Genomic DNA, 21,463 nt, shown 5'->3' with positions numbered 1-21,463 from the left:
GAACAATCCCCCCTTTAGGTTATCATGCTGTAGCTAAGCATTTAGAGCAGAGAAGTAGTTCTGAGTTTAGGTCCACTTAAAAAAAGATAGTACATGATGCATTTTCTAATTTACCTGCTAGTCTCTGCCTCAGAGCAGTCAGCCCGTGATCCTGGCACATTACAGTACAGAATGCATATAATATTCCATCCCATGTGTGGTTGTGTACTCACCCTGCAGTCGGAGCTCGGCTGGGCAGTAGTAGTGGATGGTGGCAGCCAGAGCACTCCCATTAGACAGGTCTCTTATGGAGGACACTGAGGTGAAGCAGGGCGTCTGCCTAGAGAGCGCCTTGTCCTTCCGATAGCGGATCTAGCAGAAAACAGGAAATGGATTTATTATCAATGTCGTGCTACCTGCACATCTACTGTGTGGCTCTCTATAAACACTAGCGTGCTATCTAGGCACTAATGAAGGGCTGTGGTACCGCCATTCTCTATCCCTCTCCAGCAACGACAGACAAAGCGTCCCTGTAACCTAGAGAGTGCAGTGTGCAGAACCTCACTATTCCCTCCACATGGTGTATGCTGCGTGCTGCTCTGCAGACAGGCCAGAGTATGAACAGGACATGCAGCCACTACAATACAGATATACATTCAGCAAGCCGCCAATACACAATGCAAAGGTGACAATGCATTACAAAATAAATAAATCAAAAAGTTAATTTGTTAAAACGGGTTTTAAGTGACGTCCACAGAAATAATAGATACATCCAACAAATCTGATTTTCTTCCCTTTACACGGTTATAAAAAATGACCGATAATCCTGGTCCTATGGCATAAATTGTCCACACAGAAGGGTGCCCATTGTGACTGGCAGGGAGGCGATATGGTGAGGAGAGCACACAGTGACTAGATAGTATTATTCCTGATGTGCTATCGGTCTTCAGTACAGCTGGCTGGAAATCTACACTGAGATTCAGAGCAATTAGAGCAGTGTGTGGTATAGCCATAATACAGTACAGTGTATTGGTGAGCAGCAAAATGTAAGGTATAAGGAATAGTGTAGGATATATTGTAGAGAAATGTACAGCATAGTATAGATAGTGTAGGATATATTGTAGAGAAATGTACAGCATAGTATAGATAGTGTAGGGTATATTGTAGAGAAATGTACAGCATAGTATAGATAGTGTAGGGTATATTGTAGAGAAATGTACAGCATAGTATAGATAGTGTAGGGTATATTGTAGAGAAATGTACAGCATAGTATAGATAGTGTAGGGTATATTGTAGAGAAATGTACAGCATAGTACAGATAGTGTAGGGTATATATATATTGTATACATTATGGGACTGTAAGGTACAGCATAGTATTATAGTAGCGAAGTGTAGGTTATACATTATACATTTTGGGGCTGTATGCAGAAAAGAATGGAGATGAAATGGGGTCCTAGGCAAGAGAGCATGGTATTTTCTGTAAAATTTAGAGGGGGTTAGCATCCACCAGGCCCCTAGACTGACTCCAGGCATATGTATGAAATTGCTGCCGGGAGACTTAGGCACAGGATACAGCTGGTATGGCTTATGCTGCTGCTGCACAAGTCCTGGCGGCGTTAATTACTGTTCCCCCTTTAGGTCCACGTGGATAGTGGGGAATGATGTAATTCGGCTGCCAGCTATTGTCGTCTGACGGCGCAGAAGTTACTCACTGTGCGCCGCTACAGCCGTAATTCCTTTCTCACAAGAAAAGATAACCATGACTGCAAAAAACCTATGCACACAGATCACAAGTTATGTAATAATGAATAAGTTTATTAAGGACGTATCCCAAAGATAAAAATAAAAACAATCCACATTGCCAGACTCGGCTGAAGTGTAAAGTGCAAAAAATACAGTGCTAAATAACAACAGAGGGCAGTGTTACAGCATCAATACAGTACACGAGATCTGTGACACCCGCCTGTTTAAAAAAAGACCCATCTCCAAATATAAGGTCCACAGTCAATTGCAAATATATTGACAAGCGTTGTGTAAGTAAAAAAATTTTAGCCAAGAAAGCGCTGCTTACCACTGTAACCCGCTGGCACTGCTCCGTCTGGCAAGGGAAAAGCTCACATGTATCACACCTCCACGGTGCTTCTTCGGAGATAAAAAATTGATAAAAACGGGAGCCTTAAATAAGTTAAAGTTAAGTTAAAGTTAAATTATTTAAGGCTCCCGTTATTATCAATTTTTTATCTCCGAAGAAGCACCGTGGAGGTGCGATACATGTGAGCTTTTCCCTTGCCAGACGGAGCAGTGCCAGCGGGTTACAGTGGTAAGCAGCGCTTTCTTGGCTAAAAATTTTTTACTTACACAACGCTTGTCAATATATTTGCAATTGACTGTGGACCTTATATTTGGAGATGGGTCTTTTGTTAGACAGGCGGGTGTCACAGATCTCGTGTACTGTATTGATGCTGTAACACTGCCCTCTGTTGTTATTTAGCACTGTATTTTTTGCACTTTACACTTCAGCCGAGTCTGGCAATGTGGATTGTTTTTATTTTTATCTTTGGGATACGTCCTTAATAAACTTATTCATTATTACATAACTTGTGATCTGTGTGCATAGGTTTTTTGCAGTCATGGTTATCTTTTCTTGTGAGAAATAGTCTTTTATATATCCATGACTATGATGTATATTTGGTTGCCCTATTTGTTGGTGCATGTACAGCCGTAATTCCTATCACGGCCTATGGTGGCACCGGCTGTGCCCAAATCTCCTGCACTGTTATTACAGCGCTCACTCTCCAGGCCCTAGGCAACTGCCTAGGTTTGCCTTGTGGATGATCCGGCTCTGGCTGTATGGTACTGCATAGGATACAGTATAGTATCATATAGAGCAGTGAAGTATAAAAAGTTATTTGTGGGTTTTTCTCTGCATCCTGAACAATTTTTATGGCATTTGTGGCTGAAATTTTAGCTGGTCTACCTGACCATGGTTTCAACAGAACCCATCATTTTCCACTTCTTACGTTCAGACTATACGCGCTGCCGTCCGCATTTTGGCAGCGCGTATAGTGTGCGACACGCAAGAACGGTAGAAGGGCATAGACAGCCCTTCTACTGTTCCCATCATATGCGCTGCGTGGCAGCGCGATTGCGCTATCGCGTGCTGCACGCATTTTTTGGGAATCGCAGCGCAGATCCCATTCATTGTAATGAATGGGATCTGCAACGCAGCGCATAGGAGCGCAGATGGCGTGCGATCGGACGCGTTGCGTTCCAATCGCACAGCCATCTGCGCTAAATGATGTGAACGAGGCCTTAGCGTTTGAACACTGCTGATTAGCCTTAGCAATTCCTTGGATTTTTTCATATCCCTTTCCTGTTTTATGGAGTTCAACTACCTTTTCGCCGCAGATTCTAATATTTTTTTATTTTTATAAATTTTTATTTTTTTTGCTTTTCCCATGACTTTGAATCCAAAAACATCAGAGCAGCTCAGAAATTAAGACAGAAGGGTCGGTCAGGAGTCCAGAAACTCATTGACCTTTTAATACACTTCACAAACTACAAGCAGACAGATAACAGGTGAAAAACGAGTTTGTGTCAAGTGGTGTGCATGTTACCAGGCCAAGTCACCAGGGTGTGTTAACTTTTGTACAGGGTCATTTGGGAAGTTTGTGTAGGGATTGTGATTTAAAAAGCGTAAACACAGCTGTTTGCTAATAAATGTCTTCAGCCAACCACTAACCATGAGTGAAAGAAAAGTTTTTGAGTCAATATTCATGAAAAATGGGTAAGAAATCAAATTCTGCCAGGGCATGTAAAACTTAAACTATGTTGTGAAGTGTGGGGTACCTACAGTATCTCACAAAAGTGAGTACACCGCTCACATTTTAGTAAATATTTATTACATCTTTACACAGGACAACAGCGTCATGTGCGTAAAGCTGGCCGTAGAGATCCCATAATATTCACTAGCACAAGGTGATCTGATTGTTAAACAGCTGAAGGAAATGGCTTGCAAAAATATGTTAAAGAATTTGGTGTGAAAATGGACCATTTTGGAGATCCAGAAAATGCCAGAACAGTTGAACCTGAATGCCCCTGATCTTTTGATCATATTTTTTGAAACATTGCTCATACATTCTTAAAGGACTAATCCCCATAGTCCTAGTGTAATGTCCCCAACATAGTCTTGGACTGTTTTTCTTTTAGCTAAAAACAAGCTCAGGTATTGTCTGCCTATTCAGATGAGCATGGAGTCTGCCTGTAATATTCCAGAAGATATACAATAAATTATGCTGTAACCCTATAATCACAAGACCTTTATGAGCACACCCGCTATTACAATTGTGGCCACTAGATGTCCTCGTTGCACCAGTTTTGTACAATAGATTAGAAAAACAAAAATCTGCTTTCTTAAGTTAGGGGGCTTTTTGGACCATTTTAGCCTCTTACCATGAACCAGCAAGCTCATGGTAAGAGGCTAAAATGGTCTAAAAAGCCCCCCATCTAAAGATTGCTGACAAATGATCACAAAAATTGTAATGGGACAGTGTTCTAATCTAATGCTACGCATTGACTTGCAGTTCAATGCGTAGCATTAGATTAGAACACTGTCCCATTACAATTTTTAGTGATAATTTGTCAGCAATCTTTAGATTGTAAGCCTTTGGCAGGGTCTTTGCACTCCTCCCCTTAGTGTGTCCTTAATATTGCAACCCCAGCAATGACACCCTTCCCATGGACTAACTCAGACTTGATTTGCTGGGGCTCTGTGGACCAACTGATTCGGCACTTTATCAAACCAATTTCAATCTGCATTCAAAAAGCTAGTAAAAATGTGCAAGAAACTGATTAGAGGCCCTCCTAAAATATTCCCCCTTAGTAAATCCCACAGCCAGAAGATCCATCTGCCAGGGATCATACAAGTAAGGCCACAACAACTGCTCTGCGGGGGCAGACCCAATGTTTGAAAGTGGGAGGGCAAGATGATCGGAACCCCACAGCTCTGGGTCTCAGTACAAGTGCAGAAACTGTACCTTTATAGTTACACCCCTGTCAAGGATCATCTAATGGGATGTGAGGATAATAAAATGCCCGATCCTTCATCCAACATCTATTTACACAACAACTCAGCGGCCTCAAGCGTACCGGATCCCTCAAACATAGCTCCCAACTGTTCCTCTTTTGGAGGGACAGTCCCTCTTTGGGAGCCCTGTACACTGTCCCTCTTTAATCCTCATTTGTCCTTCTTTCAGGACTTTGTCCCTCTTCTATGTAAATATATATATTTCTCTACTAAAAAAAAAGTGTTTGACTCTAAACTTTATTTCTATCCTTTAAATTGATATATTACTAATTTTAAAATGTTAATATGATGGAAAATGAACCAGGATAGAAAGGACCAGTGTGGTTTGAATTATAAAACAACATTTTTCTTATGAAATTTTTATGGTATGCGTGACAGGGGTGTGACGGTGGCGTAATCAGGGGCATGGCTTAAGTGTTCCTCTTTCTTATCTCAAAAAGTTGGGAGGTATGCCCTCATATAGTAGACCCTCCTCAGAGGAGATACAGACCGTTTCCCATTCATGTTATATATAAGCTACTGTCCCTTATCTCAACACTCCTTTCCTTCACACTCATAATATTCCCTTCAGGCTGCTCCAGTCAGCACAGCCTTTATCTCGAGGTGTTTAGCAAAACAAAAATCATTACATTATCTGGAGCGACCTTGTTTAAGGAATTTCAGTTCGCATGCTCCACTTTTAGCTGTTTACTTAATTTACATGAACTTGCTGCCCTAGTTTACGAGAGACAATTAGAGTTGCATATTTTAAAACCCAATTTAAGCCAGGTTTTTTCTTCCATTTGTATGCATTCAGCAGAACATGATTTCTTATACATAATGCATAAAACACAAGCTTGCAGAATGGAAAGGGAAGGAACCTGCTCTCTATCTCATTCCTGCTCAGCAATCTTTAGCTGCCTTCTACCTCCCTACCAATATAAACCCATGATAGGCTGTTTGTCAGTAGGGAGGTGTGGCTTCAGAAAAATCTCCACCTGCCATTCATGTTGCCCATGTGACAAAAAAAGGGAGCGTTTCAGGCTGTGTGTTGTCAAGCAAGTACTTGTTAGACACTGAGGGTCTATGCATTGGTTTCCGCTAACAAAAAAATATTGTGCACAATTAGTTTAAAATTACGCTTAATTAAATACATACTGAAAAAAAAAAAAAAAGAAAAAAAAAGTAGGCATGAATAGGTGCCAGAACACCAGCTACAAAATCCTGAACTACCCATACAGGACCCTTGAGATGTGTTTTATATCTATATACTGTAGTAGTAGCAATAGTAGGGTATTGTACCGTGTTAGCCATCAGTAAAAGCAAGAAGTTTTAAATCAGGATGATACCATTTATTGGCTAACTAAAAATGAATAAGAATAAGCAAGCTTTCGGCCTTGCAGCCTTCGTCGGGCTTACATCCTGTTAGTTTGCAGGCTGGTGGTACAGACCGCTCTATACATGCAACATCAAAAGGGAAAACAGATTTTTTTTTTCAAGCATAAATACGTGTCATTAAGATTCCTTAATGTAGGCATGGGTAGGGGCTATACCTGCTATTGCCAAAATTCTGTTTTGTCCCCATGTTTATTGCCTGATGAAGCGGGCTTGGCCTGCGAAACTCGTTGCACTGCACTTTTTGGGGAACTATATAATAAATGCGATTGCTACTATTCAGACAGCCTTTCGTGTCTGCTTTATGGAGGCAAGTCCACCGCTTCCTCCAAGCAAATTTTAAAGGTTTTATCCATTTTTATCCTGCTGGCGCCTCTGTTCTCCTACTGCTTTTCTGATTGGCCGGCCACGATCAGCCTAAACATGGCTACATGATCAGCCACGTACAAACAGATTAGAAATCTGGTAATTCCTCATGAATTTTTTTAGCAGAACAAATTTTCTCAGAGCTGATCATCTCTAAACTTGCAATCATATCTCCGTAAATTGTCCCAGCCACATACAGGACCACGGTTTGTGGAAGCCAGTAAACATCCATGTAGGTTTTTGGGTTGCAGAAGGACCAGTTACCTCAAGGAACCCCTAGCCCCCCTGTTTCTAACTATGTGGTAAGAGTTTGAAAGGTAGTAAATGGCTTGCTCAAAGCCAAATTATGCTTCCTAGAATCCTCCCCCCTTCAACTACATGAAACACGGCCCCGCCTCTCTCCCCATCCCCCACACCAATGCAGCAGAAAAAAAAAAATAATAGAAGATTACCCCTAACTCCACACTTACTCCACCCCCTCCCACCTCCATTTTACTCACTAGCAACATGAATTTCCAGTGAGGATGCTGGAAGAATCTGATTGGGCCTTCCTTTGCTCATGGATGGGAGCATCTGTGCAGGATTAGCAGCTGATTAAATGCACCACTCACCCCTCCCTACAGTGCCAAATGGAGGGGATGCATTACCACTAAACTACCCCCCCCCCCCCCAAAAGGAACTCCCCCAACATATTTGTTGATGGAGGTGTCATTCAGTGAGTGTTGCAAGGAAGGAGGGCTGAGAAGGTGGGACTGGTGTGTGGGCTGTTACTGGGAAACAGAATGAGCGCATTCTGGGAGGGGACTGGAAAAAGGATAGCATCGGCTATAGTCAAAGTGGCCCTTAGTGGCTTTGAAGTCTATAGCTGCCACACTCTGCTGGGGAAGGAAATTACAGCATTTGGTCATTTACAAGTTAACTAGTTAGAAGAAAATTAATCTTAGAAAGGAAGTTAAAGAGTTCCAAATATGTAGATGTAGAAAAATGTAGATGTAGAAAAACGACATCACCAGATTTGATCGATGTGGTGTTTCCTCATCCAGGTAAGGTTCAGCAATAGCCAATGGCCTCCTCTTCCTGCGCCAGGTAATTAAACCAAGTCTTTTTGCAGCAAGGACCCCACAATCGTATTTCTTTCTATTACCATAACTCTGCCATGATCCATCAGATGTATGGCATGATTGCGGTGCGTTTGTGATTTCCGATGGCAGGAAACAAAGTTAAAACAAGAGAAAAAGGCGAGCATGCATAAATGAGCAATTCATATTGCTTATTACGTATATTAATGGGGGAAAAGGGTCACAGACCCAACATGAGACATGTAAACAAAAAAGAAAAAAAAGCAATCCCTCTATATATAAAATAACAGTGAACACTAATTGGACCAGGATACCAGAGAAGTATAATATATATCTTTATTAAAGCCAAAAATTACCCCATATTTGCTGTACCCTTTATTATCTGCGAGGCCAACCGTACTATTGTTACTATTGGGGCCTTATATAGGCATGGATACGGCTTGCTTTGTTTTAGAGGTTTTTCATTTTTAAATGTTTGGCTTTAATAAAGACATAGATTATACTTCTCTGGTATCCTGGTCCAATTAGTGCTCACTGTTATTTTATATATAGAGGGGTTGCTTTTTTTCTTTTTTGTTGGCAGGAAACAAAGTTGGTGGCCAAACAAGCTGAAGTGCTGAATCGCGGGGAAAATTGCGTAGCTGCGTGATTGTTACACGGCAATATTCTTGTGCTCCTATAAATGTGTTACTTTATACTTAGGCACAGGAGAGCAAATGCAGCAGGCCAGCAATTGAGAACCTTTAAAAAGAAAAAAAAAAGCAAATCGCACTAGTGGAAAAACAGCAAGGTGATTTACATGCTAATGGCGGTGCCGATGCAATAAGCAACTGATCCGACGAAAATGCAGCAAGTGGAAATGAGCCCTAAAAGTTACGCTAAAGTCATATTTCTTGTTGTAGGCCAGGGGTGTCAAACTCAGTCACGTAAGGGGCCAAAATCTAAAACATAGTCTAAGTCGTAGGCCAAACTTTATCAGGATTTAACATTTATTGACTAAGTGTCATAACTATAGCAACCATGGGGAGCCTGCTCCTCCCCCTTCTGCAGAGTAGTGCAGTGGAGCTGTTTAATATTTACCTGCTCCAGCACTGCTTTGGGTTTCCTCCGATATTCTTGACGCTATGCTGCATACCTGAGGCATGTCACATGATTGGGAAAAGGAGGCGTGGGAGCACAGAATAACATGTGACTTCCAGGAAGAACAGAAGAGACACAATGGATCACTGAAACAGGTAGATTTTACACTGCTCTTCTATGCTATTCTGCTATGTGAGGAGATGGTGCTGGGGGGGGGGGGGGGGGGGGGGGGTTTACAAGCCACCAGGGATGGGCTCAAGAATACTCATGAGTCGAATTCGTAATTGAAATGAGCCGTAATTGCCGCAGCTGTGTGGCTGGATGATAAGGGGTATTTACCCACAATTCTCCCATACTGCCTGCGCTCCAAATAGCTTGCACGCGTCCTATTGCAAGCCCCACCACGGCACACTTCCTCCTTCCTGCTTGAAGGAGGAAGAGCGCGTAGAGAGGCTTGCAACGCGCCCAATAGGATGCTATTTTAACTATGAATTCGAGTCCTTACGGACTCGTGATTATTCCTGAGCCCATCCCTGCAAGGCACATGGGGATTTGAGGGGTTTGGATCTCCAGAGCTTGCCCCTGTGCTAATTTTGTTGGAGGTGTCTCGTGAGAAGATTTTGTCAGAACTGAAACATATCAGTTGGTGTCAGTTATAACTGAAGTGATGAGCAAGGTAATGTCCATGTTTCCCTATGGCTCAAGTGGGCGATATTACAGTTTAACAGTGTGCTGACCAGGAAGCCTTTTTTAAAATTGAGAACAGAGAATTCCATTGATCACAGTTGACAAACCAGGTACAGGAGAGGAGAGAAGATTGATGAGTAGACTACAAGGGAGGTAACTATGACACGTGTATGTTTATTTTGACTTTTAATCTTCAGTTCAGATTTGCGTTCACTGGACTTTGTTCTAAGGCCTCGTCCACACTATGGGCTTGATTCACTAAACAGTGATAACTCATAGCACAGCTGTGCTAGCGTTTTCGCGCGCAATTTCACGTTTTGCACGCATGTTCACTCGCAATCGTGAATTTTTGTGCGCAATTGTGGGTGCAAATTTGCAATTGTGCTTGAAAATTCGCGATTGCGCGCAAAACGTGAAATTATGCACAAAACCGCTAGCGTGGCCGTGATATGATATCACGGTTTAGTGAATCAAGCCCTTTACGTGTTGCCGTGTGCATTTTAGCAAATAGCCTGATATGCAAAGACCTCAGGGTTAGTGTAACACAATGCTGTATGCTTTTTTCTTTGCCCAAAGTAGAGAGAAATGGCAGCGCATCTAAAACAAAGCTGTGAGGTCATTCCTCTCTACTGTGTACAAAACTGTTCGCTTTATTTTTTGTTCAAACACAGAGATCAGCACCACAACAAAGAGCAAAGCAGAGGCTATCTGCATTGCATAGTGTGAACGAGGCCCACCGTAAATATTTTTTCTGTGTAAGCGGTAAAGGCCTAACTCATACCACACTGGGTGGCCCTGAACAGTTTCTAGCTAAAAAAAAGTAAATAATTCACCAATATGCAATTTTTTAGCGACACATATATAGAATATAATTTATTTTATAAAAAGCAATCTTTTTGGCTATTTAATGTAAAAGGAAGAATTTCAGATTTTTATTTTTTAAAGCAAAGGTACAAAAATGTGTTTATGCAAAAAAAGGAAAAAACAAAAACCAAAAACAACTGTAGAATTCTGGAAATGATGACGTGCACAATACTTTACCACAGGAGGCTTATTCCCAGACTCCTTTAAACAAAAAGCGATGGCATGCTAAACGCAACGGAAAAGAGCAACGGAGAAAGTCAGGGGGCAGCTTCATATCAGAGGGAATGACAAATAGACAGAGAGAGTCTGGACAGCAGGGCCTAGAGCAGAAGTGTCCTTATTTTCAGTCAGGTGTTACCACGACAGGAACATGTGTCTGCCTATAGAGCAGCAACCAAAATGGAGGCGTGTCAGATTAAGGCTAAGGCAAGCATGCTGAAGATATGTCTCAAATAGCTGCTTACGTCTTCACAAGGAAAAAAAGAAGCAGGTGGGCTTTATTATGCACTTATTGTGGTTCAATTCTGCTAATTTTTCACACACACTAGCGATTCAAAGTGTTGCTATATCATCACCAGAGCAAATGGCTAGTTTTTTTTCCTTGCATGGATGACATGCCTATTTGGAAGACCTAAACCCAAGCTTGGGAAACTAGACACAAAATTACTGCAATAATGTGGGCCTGACATTCTACACTGACCACAGTTCTGAATACCTATACAGGTTGCATGGTGTACTGACTGGGCAACCCACACACTGCAGGCAGCCAATGTGGAGCTGAATCAGGATTTGAGAGGATGCAGGCTTTAAGAGAAAAAAAAAAAAAAAAACTAAGTACAGGATATAAAAAAATGAAATAAGAAATCTAATAAGTGGCCATACGCATCACTAATACTTCTCACTTATAGTACTGTTAAAACCTACCCCCCTTTCCATGTCCAAGGGTGCATATACATCCAATTTTGATTGGCCAATCACTAGCGGATTTTACCACCTCCATGCGGTATGAGAGGCCCCCTACAAAGATTGTTCTTGGTATTCAAAACCTGTTGATTCTACCACTACACAGAAGTCGTAAAATTGCCAAATCAGTTGGGCAATCTAAATTGGACATGCGTACACACCCTAAAACCAACCTCCCCCCTCTCCAGGCCTAGCACTAACCTCTCCCTTCCCCATGCCCAACAACAACGCCCCCTCCACACCTAACACTAACCTCCTCTCTCCTGTGCCCAACACCAACCTCCCTCTACACACCTAACACTAACCATCAACCTCTCCATGCACAACACCAACCCCCCCCCCCCTCTCACACTTACATCCCCTCTGCCTAACACTAATCTCCAATCTCCTATGCCTAACACCAACCTCCACCCCCCCACGCATAACACCAACATCCCCCCCCCCCTCCACATTTAACACCACACCTAACACTAACCTCCCCTTCTCCTGTGCCTAACATCAACCTCCACCCCCCATGCATAACACTAACCTCCCCCCACCAAACCCAACACCACATCTAACACTAACCTCCCCTCTTCTGTGGCTAACACCAACCCCCCCTCCCCACACCTAACACTAATCTCCCCACTCCTGTGTCTAACTCCAACCTCCACTCCCCCCTCCATCATCCAATCATGCATAACACTAACTTCCCCCCCTCCACACCTAACACTAACCTCCTCTTTCCTGTGCCTAACACTAATCCCCCCACCCCTTCCCATGCCTAACATTAACCTTCCCCACTCTCCACTCCTAATGTTTGGTACACAGCATGCAATTTTCTGTCAGATTTTGTGTCTAAAGGATTATTTCTGACAGGTCCGATGGGATTTCCGATTTTTTTCTGATTGATTTTGTACAGAAGCGATCCGAAAATTCGATCAGAAACACAATCTAAAATCAGATCGGACCTTTCGGAAATGATCATCTTGACCCGAAATCTGATGGGAATTTGTACCAGGCATAGCTCTAGCCCACCCACCTCTCCATACCCAACAATAATGTTGATTCCTGCTACCTTGCGTCACCTAACATTGGCTAGATTATAGCTGAACCTTGGGCCCTATCCCCTCACACTAAACTGCCTGCCCTGTATCACAGCCAATCGCCTGTGCCAAAAATAAGCATCCGGTGCCCTATAGTTGCAAATTTGCAATGCAGTATATCGTGGCGCCAAGAGCCGGTGCAACAAAACAACATGCTTTGATCTTTATGTACTGTGACAGGTCCCTGATCTACTGTAAACACATTTCATTTATATTAAAGCTGCCACATACCTATATTCAATTATTTATCTGCACAGTAGTCCTGATCTTCATGCAGATAAGGCATCTAGGAGGCTGTGCAGCTAATAGGCAGGCCCTGCATCTCATTCAGTTTGTGAATAGGGTGGGGTTTTCAGGCTGCTGCATACTGTCAACACTGGCCTGTGGGTGGAGTTGCAGAGCTCTGACTCAAAAGAACCACCCACTGCTCTCCAGATACTCATACTTTGCATTCTAACAGCAAGCCTGACACCACGGTGGTAAATTCCAAAGCAAATTTTTTAGAAGTGTCCAGATTTTCAAGCACTGGGGAAAACTGAAGAAATTATTCAGAATTTCAGGAGTCATAAAAAACTACTTCATTTTGACAGATAAACATTTCTTATGTTTTGTTTCAGAAAAACACAGGCCCAGGAGCACCAACACTGGCTTCTAAACGATAAAGTGTGCCACGGTCACACCCCAGTACCAAGGGGCCACAGCAGTAAATGTCCTCAAAGACCGGCACCACGAGAGTATTGTAGCTCAATTACTTTATTCTGTCATCCAATCGCAACGACAGACTGCTGTTTCGGCCATAACAAGGCCATACATATGTTGTCTGCAACTTGATAAAGGCCTTGTTATGGCCGAAACAGCAGTCTGTCATTGCGATTGGATGACAGAATAAAGTAATTGAGCTACAATACTCTCTTGTGGTGCCGGTCTTTGAGGACATTTATGTTTTGTTTCAGTAACAAGCGCTTTACAATATTGCTATAAGAACTGTATACACACATATCAAAACAAAACGGTACGAGAAAGAGCCCAATAAAAACGTGGCCTAGTTTTCCTTTGTCGAAGACTGAGAACAGGCATCTGTCATACTGCAACAGTATACTGACTAATCTATACATACATTTGGTTCAAACTCGGCTTAAAAGGTCTTCTGTACATCCTGACCAGACACGCTAGCACCAGGACTTCCTGATCGCTGAATAAATGAAATTACTCTGTACAAAATCCTCTAAAAACAGGACATTGCTGCTTTAAGCACTGTACCATCACTCTCACAAAAACAAGGACTTATTACCAAAGAAAAAAAATACAAAAAATGACAGGCATGCCATGGATTTAATCAAACCGAGATATGGACTGGGTCTGTAAACGCATCACCTCTTAGCTGCGGCGTTCACTTTATAATGCTGAGGTGCTGCGAGACAGCTCAGAAAACTTCTACCACATTTTATTTCCACATAAATTGAGCATAGCCATACGCCATGGCCTAAGAGGACAGGCAGGCTGCAAAGGATTCTGGGATACCACAAAGAGGATTAAACTTGTAGAAAATAAATTATGATATTACAAAATCCATAAGGAGGGAAAAAATGGAAAGAAAAGTGGTAAAAAAAAAAAAAATATAAGAAAGAAAGAAAAAAAAAAAAAAAGGCGAGAATAAGGACCGGTTTACACAGATGTCTTTTAAAAGTAACCAGAGTTGAGAGACATATGGAGGCTACCATATGTATTCCTTTTTAAATAATACCAGTTGCCTGACTGTCATGCTGATCTTTCTGGTCAGTAGTGTTTGAATTCCAAACCTGAAACACGCATGCAGCTAATCTAGTCAGATTGTTGTCAGAAACATCTGATCTACATGCTTGTTCAGGCACTATGGCTAAATGTATTAAGCCCCGTCTACATGAGGCGATCCGGCGGCTCGTTTAGCCGCCGGATCGCCTTTTACGCATCCCCCACTCGCCCGTCGGATTCGATCCGCCGCTCATCTTCCGCTCGATTCCCTGCCATTGTCCCCTCGTGGGGAACGAGCAGGGAACTGGCGGTGGCGAGATCCAACCTGTCGGGTCTTATCAATAAAGCCGCATTAGCGGCTCGATTGATAAGTCACATCGTGGAAACCTCGCTCCGTGTAGATGGGGCTTAAGAGGCAGTGGATCAGCCAGACAGCAAAGCAAGGGAACCTAAACTGCAATGCAAGGGAACCTAAACTGAAAGGGATGTGGATTTTTCCTTGTAAACAATACTAGTTGCCTGGCAGCCCTGCTGATCTCATTAGCTGCAGTACTGGCTGAATAACACACCTGAAACAAGCATGCAGCTAATCCAGTCTTACTTCAGTCAGAGCAACTGATCTGCATACTTGTTCAGGGGATGTGGCTGAAAGTATTTAAGACACAGGATCAGAAGGAGAGCCGGGCAACCTGTAATATTTTAAAAGAAAAAATCCATATCCTTCTCAGTTTAGGTTCCCTTTAACTGCTTGCCGACCGTGTCACGCCGATGGGCAGGACCGCGGCGGCAGCCCCAGGACCGCCTAACGCCGATCGGCGTAAAGTCCTGGGGCTTCGTTTTGCAGGAGATCGTGCGCATCTCCTACTTGGTAGGCGGAGCTCGGCTCCGCCTTCAGTCTCCCAGCGGCGATCGCCGCTCGGAGACTGTTGGACGGCCAAACCGCAGACTATTTACCGTGTACAGCGCTGCGACCTACAAGCAGCACTGGACTGGGGACAGCCGGCTGTCCCCTCCAGAGTCTCAGCAGTGATCCGCTGTCATAGGCTGAAGCGTATGACAGCCCATCACAGTGATTGGCTGGCAGGAGGAGGGAGGGCGGGGATGTGATAAAATTAAAGGGGAACTGAAGTAAGAGGTATACGGAGGCTGCCATATATATTTCCTTTTAATCAATACCAGTTGCTTGGCAGCCCTGCTGGTCTATTTCTCTGCAGTAGTATCTGAATAACACCAGAAACAAGCATGCAGCTAGTCTTGTCAGACCTGACTTTAAAGTCTGAAACACCTGATCTGCTGCATGCTTGTTCAGGGGCTATGGGTAATATTAGAGGCAGAGGATCAGCAGGGCTGCCAGACAACTGGTATTGCTTAAAAGGAAATAAACATGGCAGCCTCCATATACTTCTCTCTTCAGTTCCCCTTAAAAAAAAAAAAATAGCACAATGTATTTAAAAATAAATAAAATATTTGTAGAAAAGTAAACAAACATCCCAACAGGGATGAGACCCCACCAACAGAGAGCGGTGTTGTGCGGTGGTGTGTGGCCCTGCAGCTTGGCCTTAAAGAGAGTCTGAAGCGAGAATAAATCTCGCTTCAGAGCTCATAGTTAACAGGGGCATGTGTGCCCCTGCTAAACCGCCGCTAAACGGAGGTCCCTTCACCCCCAAATCCCCTCGGTGCAGCGGGGGAGCGCTTCCTGGTTGGGGCAGGGCTAACCGCCGCAACCCTGCCACACGCGCGTCTGTCAGCGCGTATCTCCGCCTCTCCCCCACCCCTCTCAGTCTTCCTTCACTGAGAGGGGCGGGGGGGGGGGGGGCGGGGGAGAGGCGGCGATGCGCCGCTGATAGACGCGACTGGAGGCAGGGCTGCAGCCGTTAGCCCTGCCTCCAGGAACGACCAAGTCTTGCGGGGTTGGTTTGGGGGTGAAGGGACCCCCGTTTAGCAGCGCAATAGCGGCGGTTTAGCAGGGGCACACATGCCCCTGCTAATTATGAGCTCTGAAGCGAGATTTATTCTCGCTTCAGAGTCTCATTAAAGCTGCAGTGGTCTATTTTACAAAAAAATGGCCTGTCTTGTGTGGGGGGGGGGGGGGGGAGTGGTTAAAAGGACTATCAGACTCCATAAGTCTCTCACCTTGGGTTCCCTCTACAACAGCTGGAAAAGCGCATACCGTGTAAGTATGCATTTGTATCAGTTCAATCAGACATTTTTCAAGCATTTATCAGATGACATGAGGCACCTGGACACATTGGAAGGCATTCGGATGCGATGTATAGCCTGCTGTATGGTCCATAAAGCATGCTGCGTTTAATTGGCTGCCCTCAAGCACGGTGCACAGAAATGTCTCTGTGGTTTACCAGCACATTACCACAAGTTGAAAGCTAACCAAAAGGTTAAATTCTAGGGCACGGTCTGTGTAAATCAGGCCTAGAATGGCTGAACTACTGCAAAAGAGAGAGGAAGAACAAAAAAAAAATCTATGCCTTAAAATAAAATGATCATTCTAAAATAGGAGTAAGAATTAAAAGAAATAAATGTATAACATTTTATCCCACAACCCTTTGCTTACGACCCTGGTCTAGTTATGTCGCACATGCATTTGTAGCATAACAAAACAACTGCACAGGAACAGGCATGGACTAGTAGAAGAGGGACCACTGATATACCAAAATAAGAAGTATAACTGGCACTTAGGAGTTTAGGGAGAGGAAACGAGAAAAGCCACTTACAGGGACCAGCTTCCAGTACCAGCGGGAGGGGCACTGGAGAGAAAGAGAAAAATATGGAAGGGTGGAGTAACAAAGAGAAACATACAGGACAGAATAGAGCTGGGGTAGAACAAGAGCAAAATAAGAGGGGGTAGAGGATGCCCTGCAGCCTTCAACCACTGAGACGGCAGCCATTTTGCACTTTGAGTCTCTCAGAGACTTGGGTGGATTTATCAAGACACTTGCACAGACAACTGGAGGAAACAATGGCCTCAATTCACTAAGCTTATCGCCTGTCTTTAATAACGTTTTTAGAGTTATCACCATGGTGATAAGGCATGTAGTATTCAGGAAACATTTTACCTCAGGCAAACCTAAAGTTAACTCCTCTGTCTTTAAGTTAAGGTGAGATCGCTAAAGTTAACTCTTCAATCCTTAAATTAACTACAGAATTCTAAAGTTATGCTGGGCATACACGGCTCTATTTTGCCGTTCGATTCTCTCGCTTGATCGTTTCCCCGCTCAATTCCGCAGGCAATTCTCTTATCTTCCGCTCTTTTTTCGTATCTTTTTTGCATTGTCTTCAATGCAGAATCGTTATCTATAGAGCTGTGTATTTCCGGCATTAAAGACAGGCTGTTAATTAACTGCATGTGAATATAACTACAAAGGAAGTGATAAGATAACTTTCTAACTGTGAAAACTTATCTCTACACCTTAATAAGGCAAGATCGATGTGTGGTGGTAAGTTTTCTCTTGCCTTATTATCTCCAGCATGATCTTAGTGAATTGAGGCCAATGTCTTTGCCAAGAGTAAAAAAGTGGCCATACATTAATCTACTTGGCAACCAATCGACCTGATTCGATGATAATGAAATCAGATGAAAACCAGTGCCGCCAAGAGCATGCCCAATCGATGTTGGACATGCTGCAAGATGTCGGTCCGTTGTGGTCAATCGGGTGTGCAGCGGTAACATTGAGCAAACAACGAAACCTCCGGTGCTGTCCCCCCTAATGTCAAATGTGCCCCCTCAGTGCACCATATTTTGCCTGTCCGTGTCCACCGCTGGCTCCGTGCATACACACGCCCCATGCGATTGCCAGTGTGACATCACAAATGTGCCCAAGTAAATCTGCCAACCATGCGGGGGGGGGGGGGGGCACGTGTATGGACAGAGCGCAGAGCCATCGGAGGACATGGTTAGGTGAAGTATAGTGCACCGGGCTGGGCACATTGTGTGACATTAGGAGGGACAGTGTTGGGCTGGTGAGGTAGCGTCACAAGGCAGATTACAGATTGATTTCAGAATTAAATCGATCGAGAATCTTCTTATGGAGTATGGCCAACAGATCTCTCTCTAATCAGATTCAAATCGGAGAGAGATTTGTTGCTTGATTGAATCTGCCCATCATTGCTAGATGTATGGCTACCTTAACCAAATCAGAATCAGAGGTCTGAATGCATTCTTGTTCTAATTCTTCATGCAACGGTGTTGATGAATGTGCCATTTTGGACATAAGCTTTACGAAACTACGATCAAACAAAATGGAAGCCATCAAAATGGAGGCAGTTTATGTATACATCCAAAACCACGGCTAGAGAAAAATAAAGGATTATTTGTACAAACTGGTGTACAGGATACTTGCTGGGAAAAATATCACAACCCACCACGCCTATAGAAGTGATCTATTGTCTATCATTAGAGTCATTATTAAAGAAAAACAAAACAAATTGGATACAGTCACCTGGGCAACAACACCATTACCTGTACACCCTTTGTCAACATGACTATCCCACACAACAGGTGAATGAAAAGAGACGAGAACAAAATAACAAGTGACAAGAACTGACAAGGTGAGGTGGTTTTTCAGCAAAAAAAAAATCCTGGGATCATAAGGGGTCGTCCACTTTAAACAAAATATACACCACCAGCAACACAGAGTCCCCTGTGCCTTGTATTCCCCCACATAACGTACTCTCTGGCATGTTGTCCTCATACCTGCTGCAATGCTTAGAGAAGGCGTGGTAAGTTCTAGTGATGGTAGTGTCTAGGAGCACTCATGGAAAGGCATGTGATTTGTTTAATCAGCTGATAAATTTGCAAAGCTCTGATTTGCTGTTATCACATTCTGCTTTAGCACATGATCATGACTAGCAAATCAGAGACTTACATATCTATCACCTGACCAAACTGATCACCTGCTTCTCCATGAGTTCTCCTAGACACGACCACCACTGGTGGTAGCATTATAGGCCAGGAGAAGCACTAATGTTCAATCAGATGGGAATCTTGTTTTGCAGAGTACTGGAATTGTGTGAGGAGGCCCAGTTCTGAGAGACAGACGGGGTGCACTTTTTGACTGAAGTGTACAATCCCTTTCATGTAAATAAATAATAATAATAATAAAACCCAGAAACGAGGATGAAGGGTTATGGGTGGTATGGATGCCAGGAAAAGCTGGAGAAATAATATTTCATCGGAATATTGGGTAGGAAGGTGGCCATGGGGAGAGGAAGGAATGGGGTAGAGTGGAAAATGAATGAAATGAGAACATGTAGCAGAGACACACCTACAGACAAAAGAAAGAGGTAATCTAAGCGTATCTTATGATACATACTGTCCCTTGAGTCAGATATCTACAGAACCAGAGAAATAACAGAAATTAGCTTCATTAAGGCACTTTAAACACCTAACGTGAGGGAAGGAGAGAGGGTATGAAGACTGACACTGAGAACTGTACAGAACAGACTGTCTGCTAAACACACAGGACACGTACATACATAAACTGGACCACACGCTACATAATACACAGCCTGATACTTTGAGGTACAGGTGGAGGTGCTACAGGACATCCAGAATCACTCACACACATATATGCCTCTCTTGTACTTGAAGACACTTACCCCGGCCTGGTTTTGCCCCTCTGGAGCAGATAGCTGTTTGCGCCCTTGATCCCGCTCTGCTTCTTCCAGTAGCTGACTGTTTATCTAGCAGAGGTACAGGAAAAAAAATCTATGTTAAACTAGCAAACTCTACACAATGTTTTTTCACTGGTTGGATGTTTGACCCCATAAACTGTCATAGTATAACGAAAACTGATTAACCCATTAGCAGCTTTAATAGAGTGATCTTTAATAGAGTGATCTCGTTTGAGATAAGTGCACTGCTTTTGACTTCAGTCAGCAGAACTGGTTGTGCTGTAAATTCTTGGAATGCTTTGATCTCTCTCTGCAGAGCAGAGGATATAGAAACAGAAATCAGAAGTCCCCTGTTATTGTCTCACACTGCCCTCTAGTGACAAGTGGCCATAAATACACATTACAGCAGAAGCAGGAAAATGTAACAAATAAGAAATAAAAAAATGCAAATAAATAAATTGGCCTGGAGCACTTACAAATCTCTAAATAAATTGGCTGCTAAAGGGTGAAACAGATGCACCTGATTGAAAAAAATGAATGTTGAAAGGCAATATAGATTTACTACTGCCCAGTTATTTCTGATCAGTGATTCTTAATCAATTGCTTATCAGGCTACCAACGAAACACGTAGCATAGGAGAGTACATATATTCCAATATGACTTGAACCATCTAAAATAAAAAAAATAAAAAAAAAACTTTATTAATATGAGGGTCATCCGGAAAGTAGTAGAAGATTGCCTTTATCTGCTATGTAATGCATTCTTTCAGTGCAATTTAACTGTCTGTCGGGTTAGCCTTTTCTCTCCATGCACCGCCTGTCACATGATTGCAGAATGCCAGTAGCTTCTTGTACACTAGCATTAACATGACAACCCCCTCCGGTCAGTTCCTCTTACCTAAAAAGTAAAGCCGCGTGCTTATACCTGCCATGCAAAGACATTCTTTTTGTGCTATTTAACCACTTAAAGGACTTACGAGCCCAAATATAAAAAAAAAGACAAGTACCTTAAACACTTTTAAATGCACGGAGGACCCCGTCCGCGTCCTCCGTGCAGTTCCGCCGGGTCCCCGCAGTCTGATCGCCCCCCGTGCCGCTCCCGACCCCACAGACGGGGTCGGGCTCCTCTTCCTCTCATAAGATGGCCGCCGGAGCTGGCCGCGGCTGCGCAGTCCGCATACACGTTAGTGCGGCTGCGCAGCTCTAGGGCCCTCCCCCCGATCCACGCACAGTAGCGTGGATCTTCAACTCTTAACCACTTCTGTGCTTTGGGAGGTTCCAGCACTGAAGAACCATAGGTGCATCCTTCTGAATAGAGTTAGCGTAGGCGTGCATACAGTACGTAGGATAAACGTACAGAAGACACTCAGCTATAATGTATCATCATCTATTATTAACACTCCCCTTCAGGCCCAACACGCTACAAATGAGACTGGAAAATATGTACTGAACCTGTTCATAAGTCCTCAACAGCGTACAGCTGTCTGCTCACTTTGACCAGCTTCACTGTCATCTATGTTCCCATTTGTTCTGACTTCCTGT

At 43.4% G+C, this 21,463-nt stretch overlaps 1 protein-coding gene across 3 annotated transcripts in view; it reads right to left on the bottom strand.

Annotated features, from left to right (window-relative positions):
- CAMSAP3 (calmodulin regulated spectrin associated protein family member 3) overlaps positions 1-21,463 on the bottom strand; it is a 151,195-nt gene that overhangs the window by 23,943 nt on the left and 105,789 nt on the right. For all 3 annotated transcript variants that reach the window (XM_068274583.1, XM_068274585.1, XM_068274584.1), the window contains exons 4-5: positions 19,908-19,991; positions 213-351 (exon numbers count right to left, since the gene is read on the bottom strand). In XM_068274583.1, the coding sequence (XP_068130684.1) occupies positions 213-351; positions 19,908-19,991 (223 nt within the window). The remainder of the gene's footprint in view (positions 1-212; positions 352-19,907; positions 19,992-21,463) is intronic.

This window comes from Hyperolius riggenbachi, chromosome 3 (genome assembly GCF_040937935.1).
Source record: "Hyperolius riggenbachi isolate aHypRig1 chromosome 3, aHypRig1.pri, whole genome shotgun sequence".
NCBI classification, from domain to species: domain Eukaryota; kingdom Metazoa; phylum Chordata; class Amphibia; order Anura; family Hyperoliidae; genus Hyperolius; species Hyperolius riggenbachi.
This window is presented reverse-complemented; position numbering and strand designations above follow the sequence as displayed.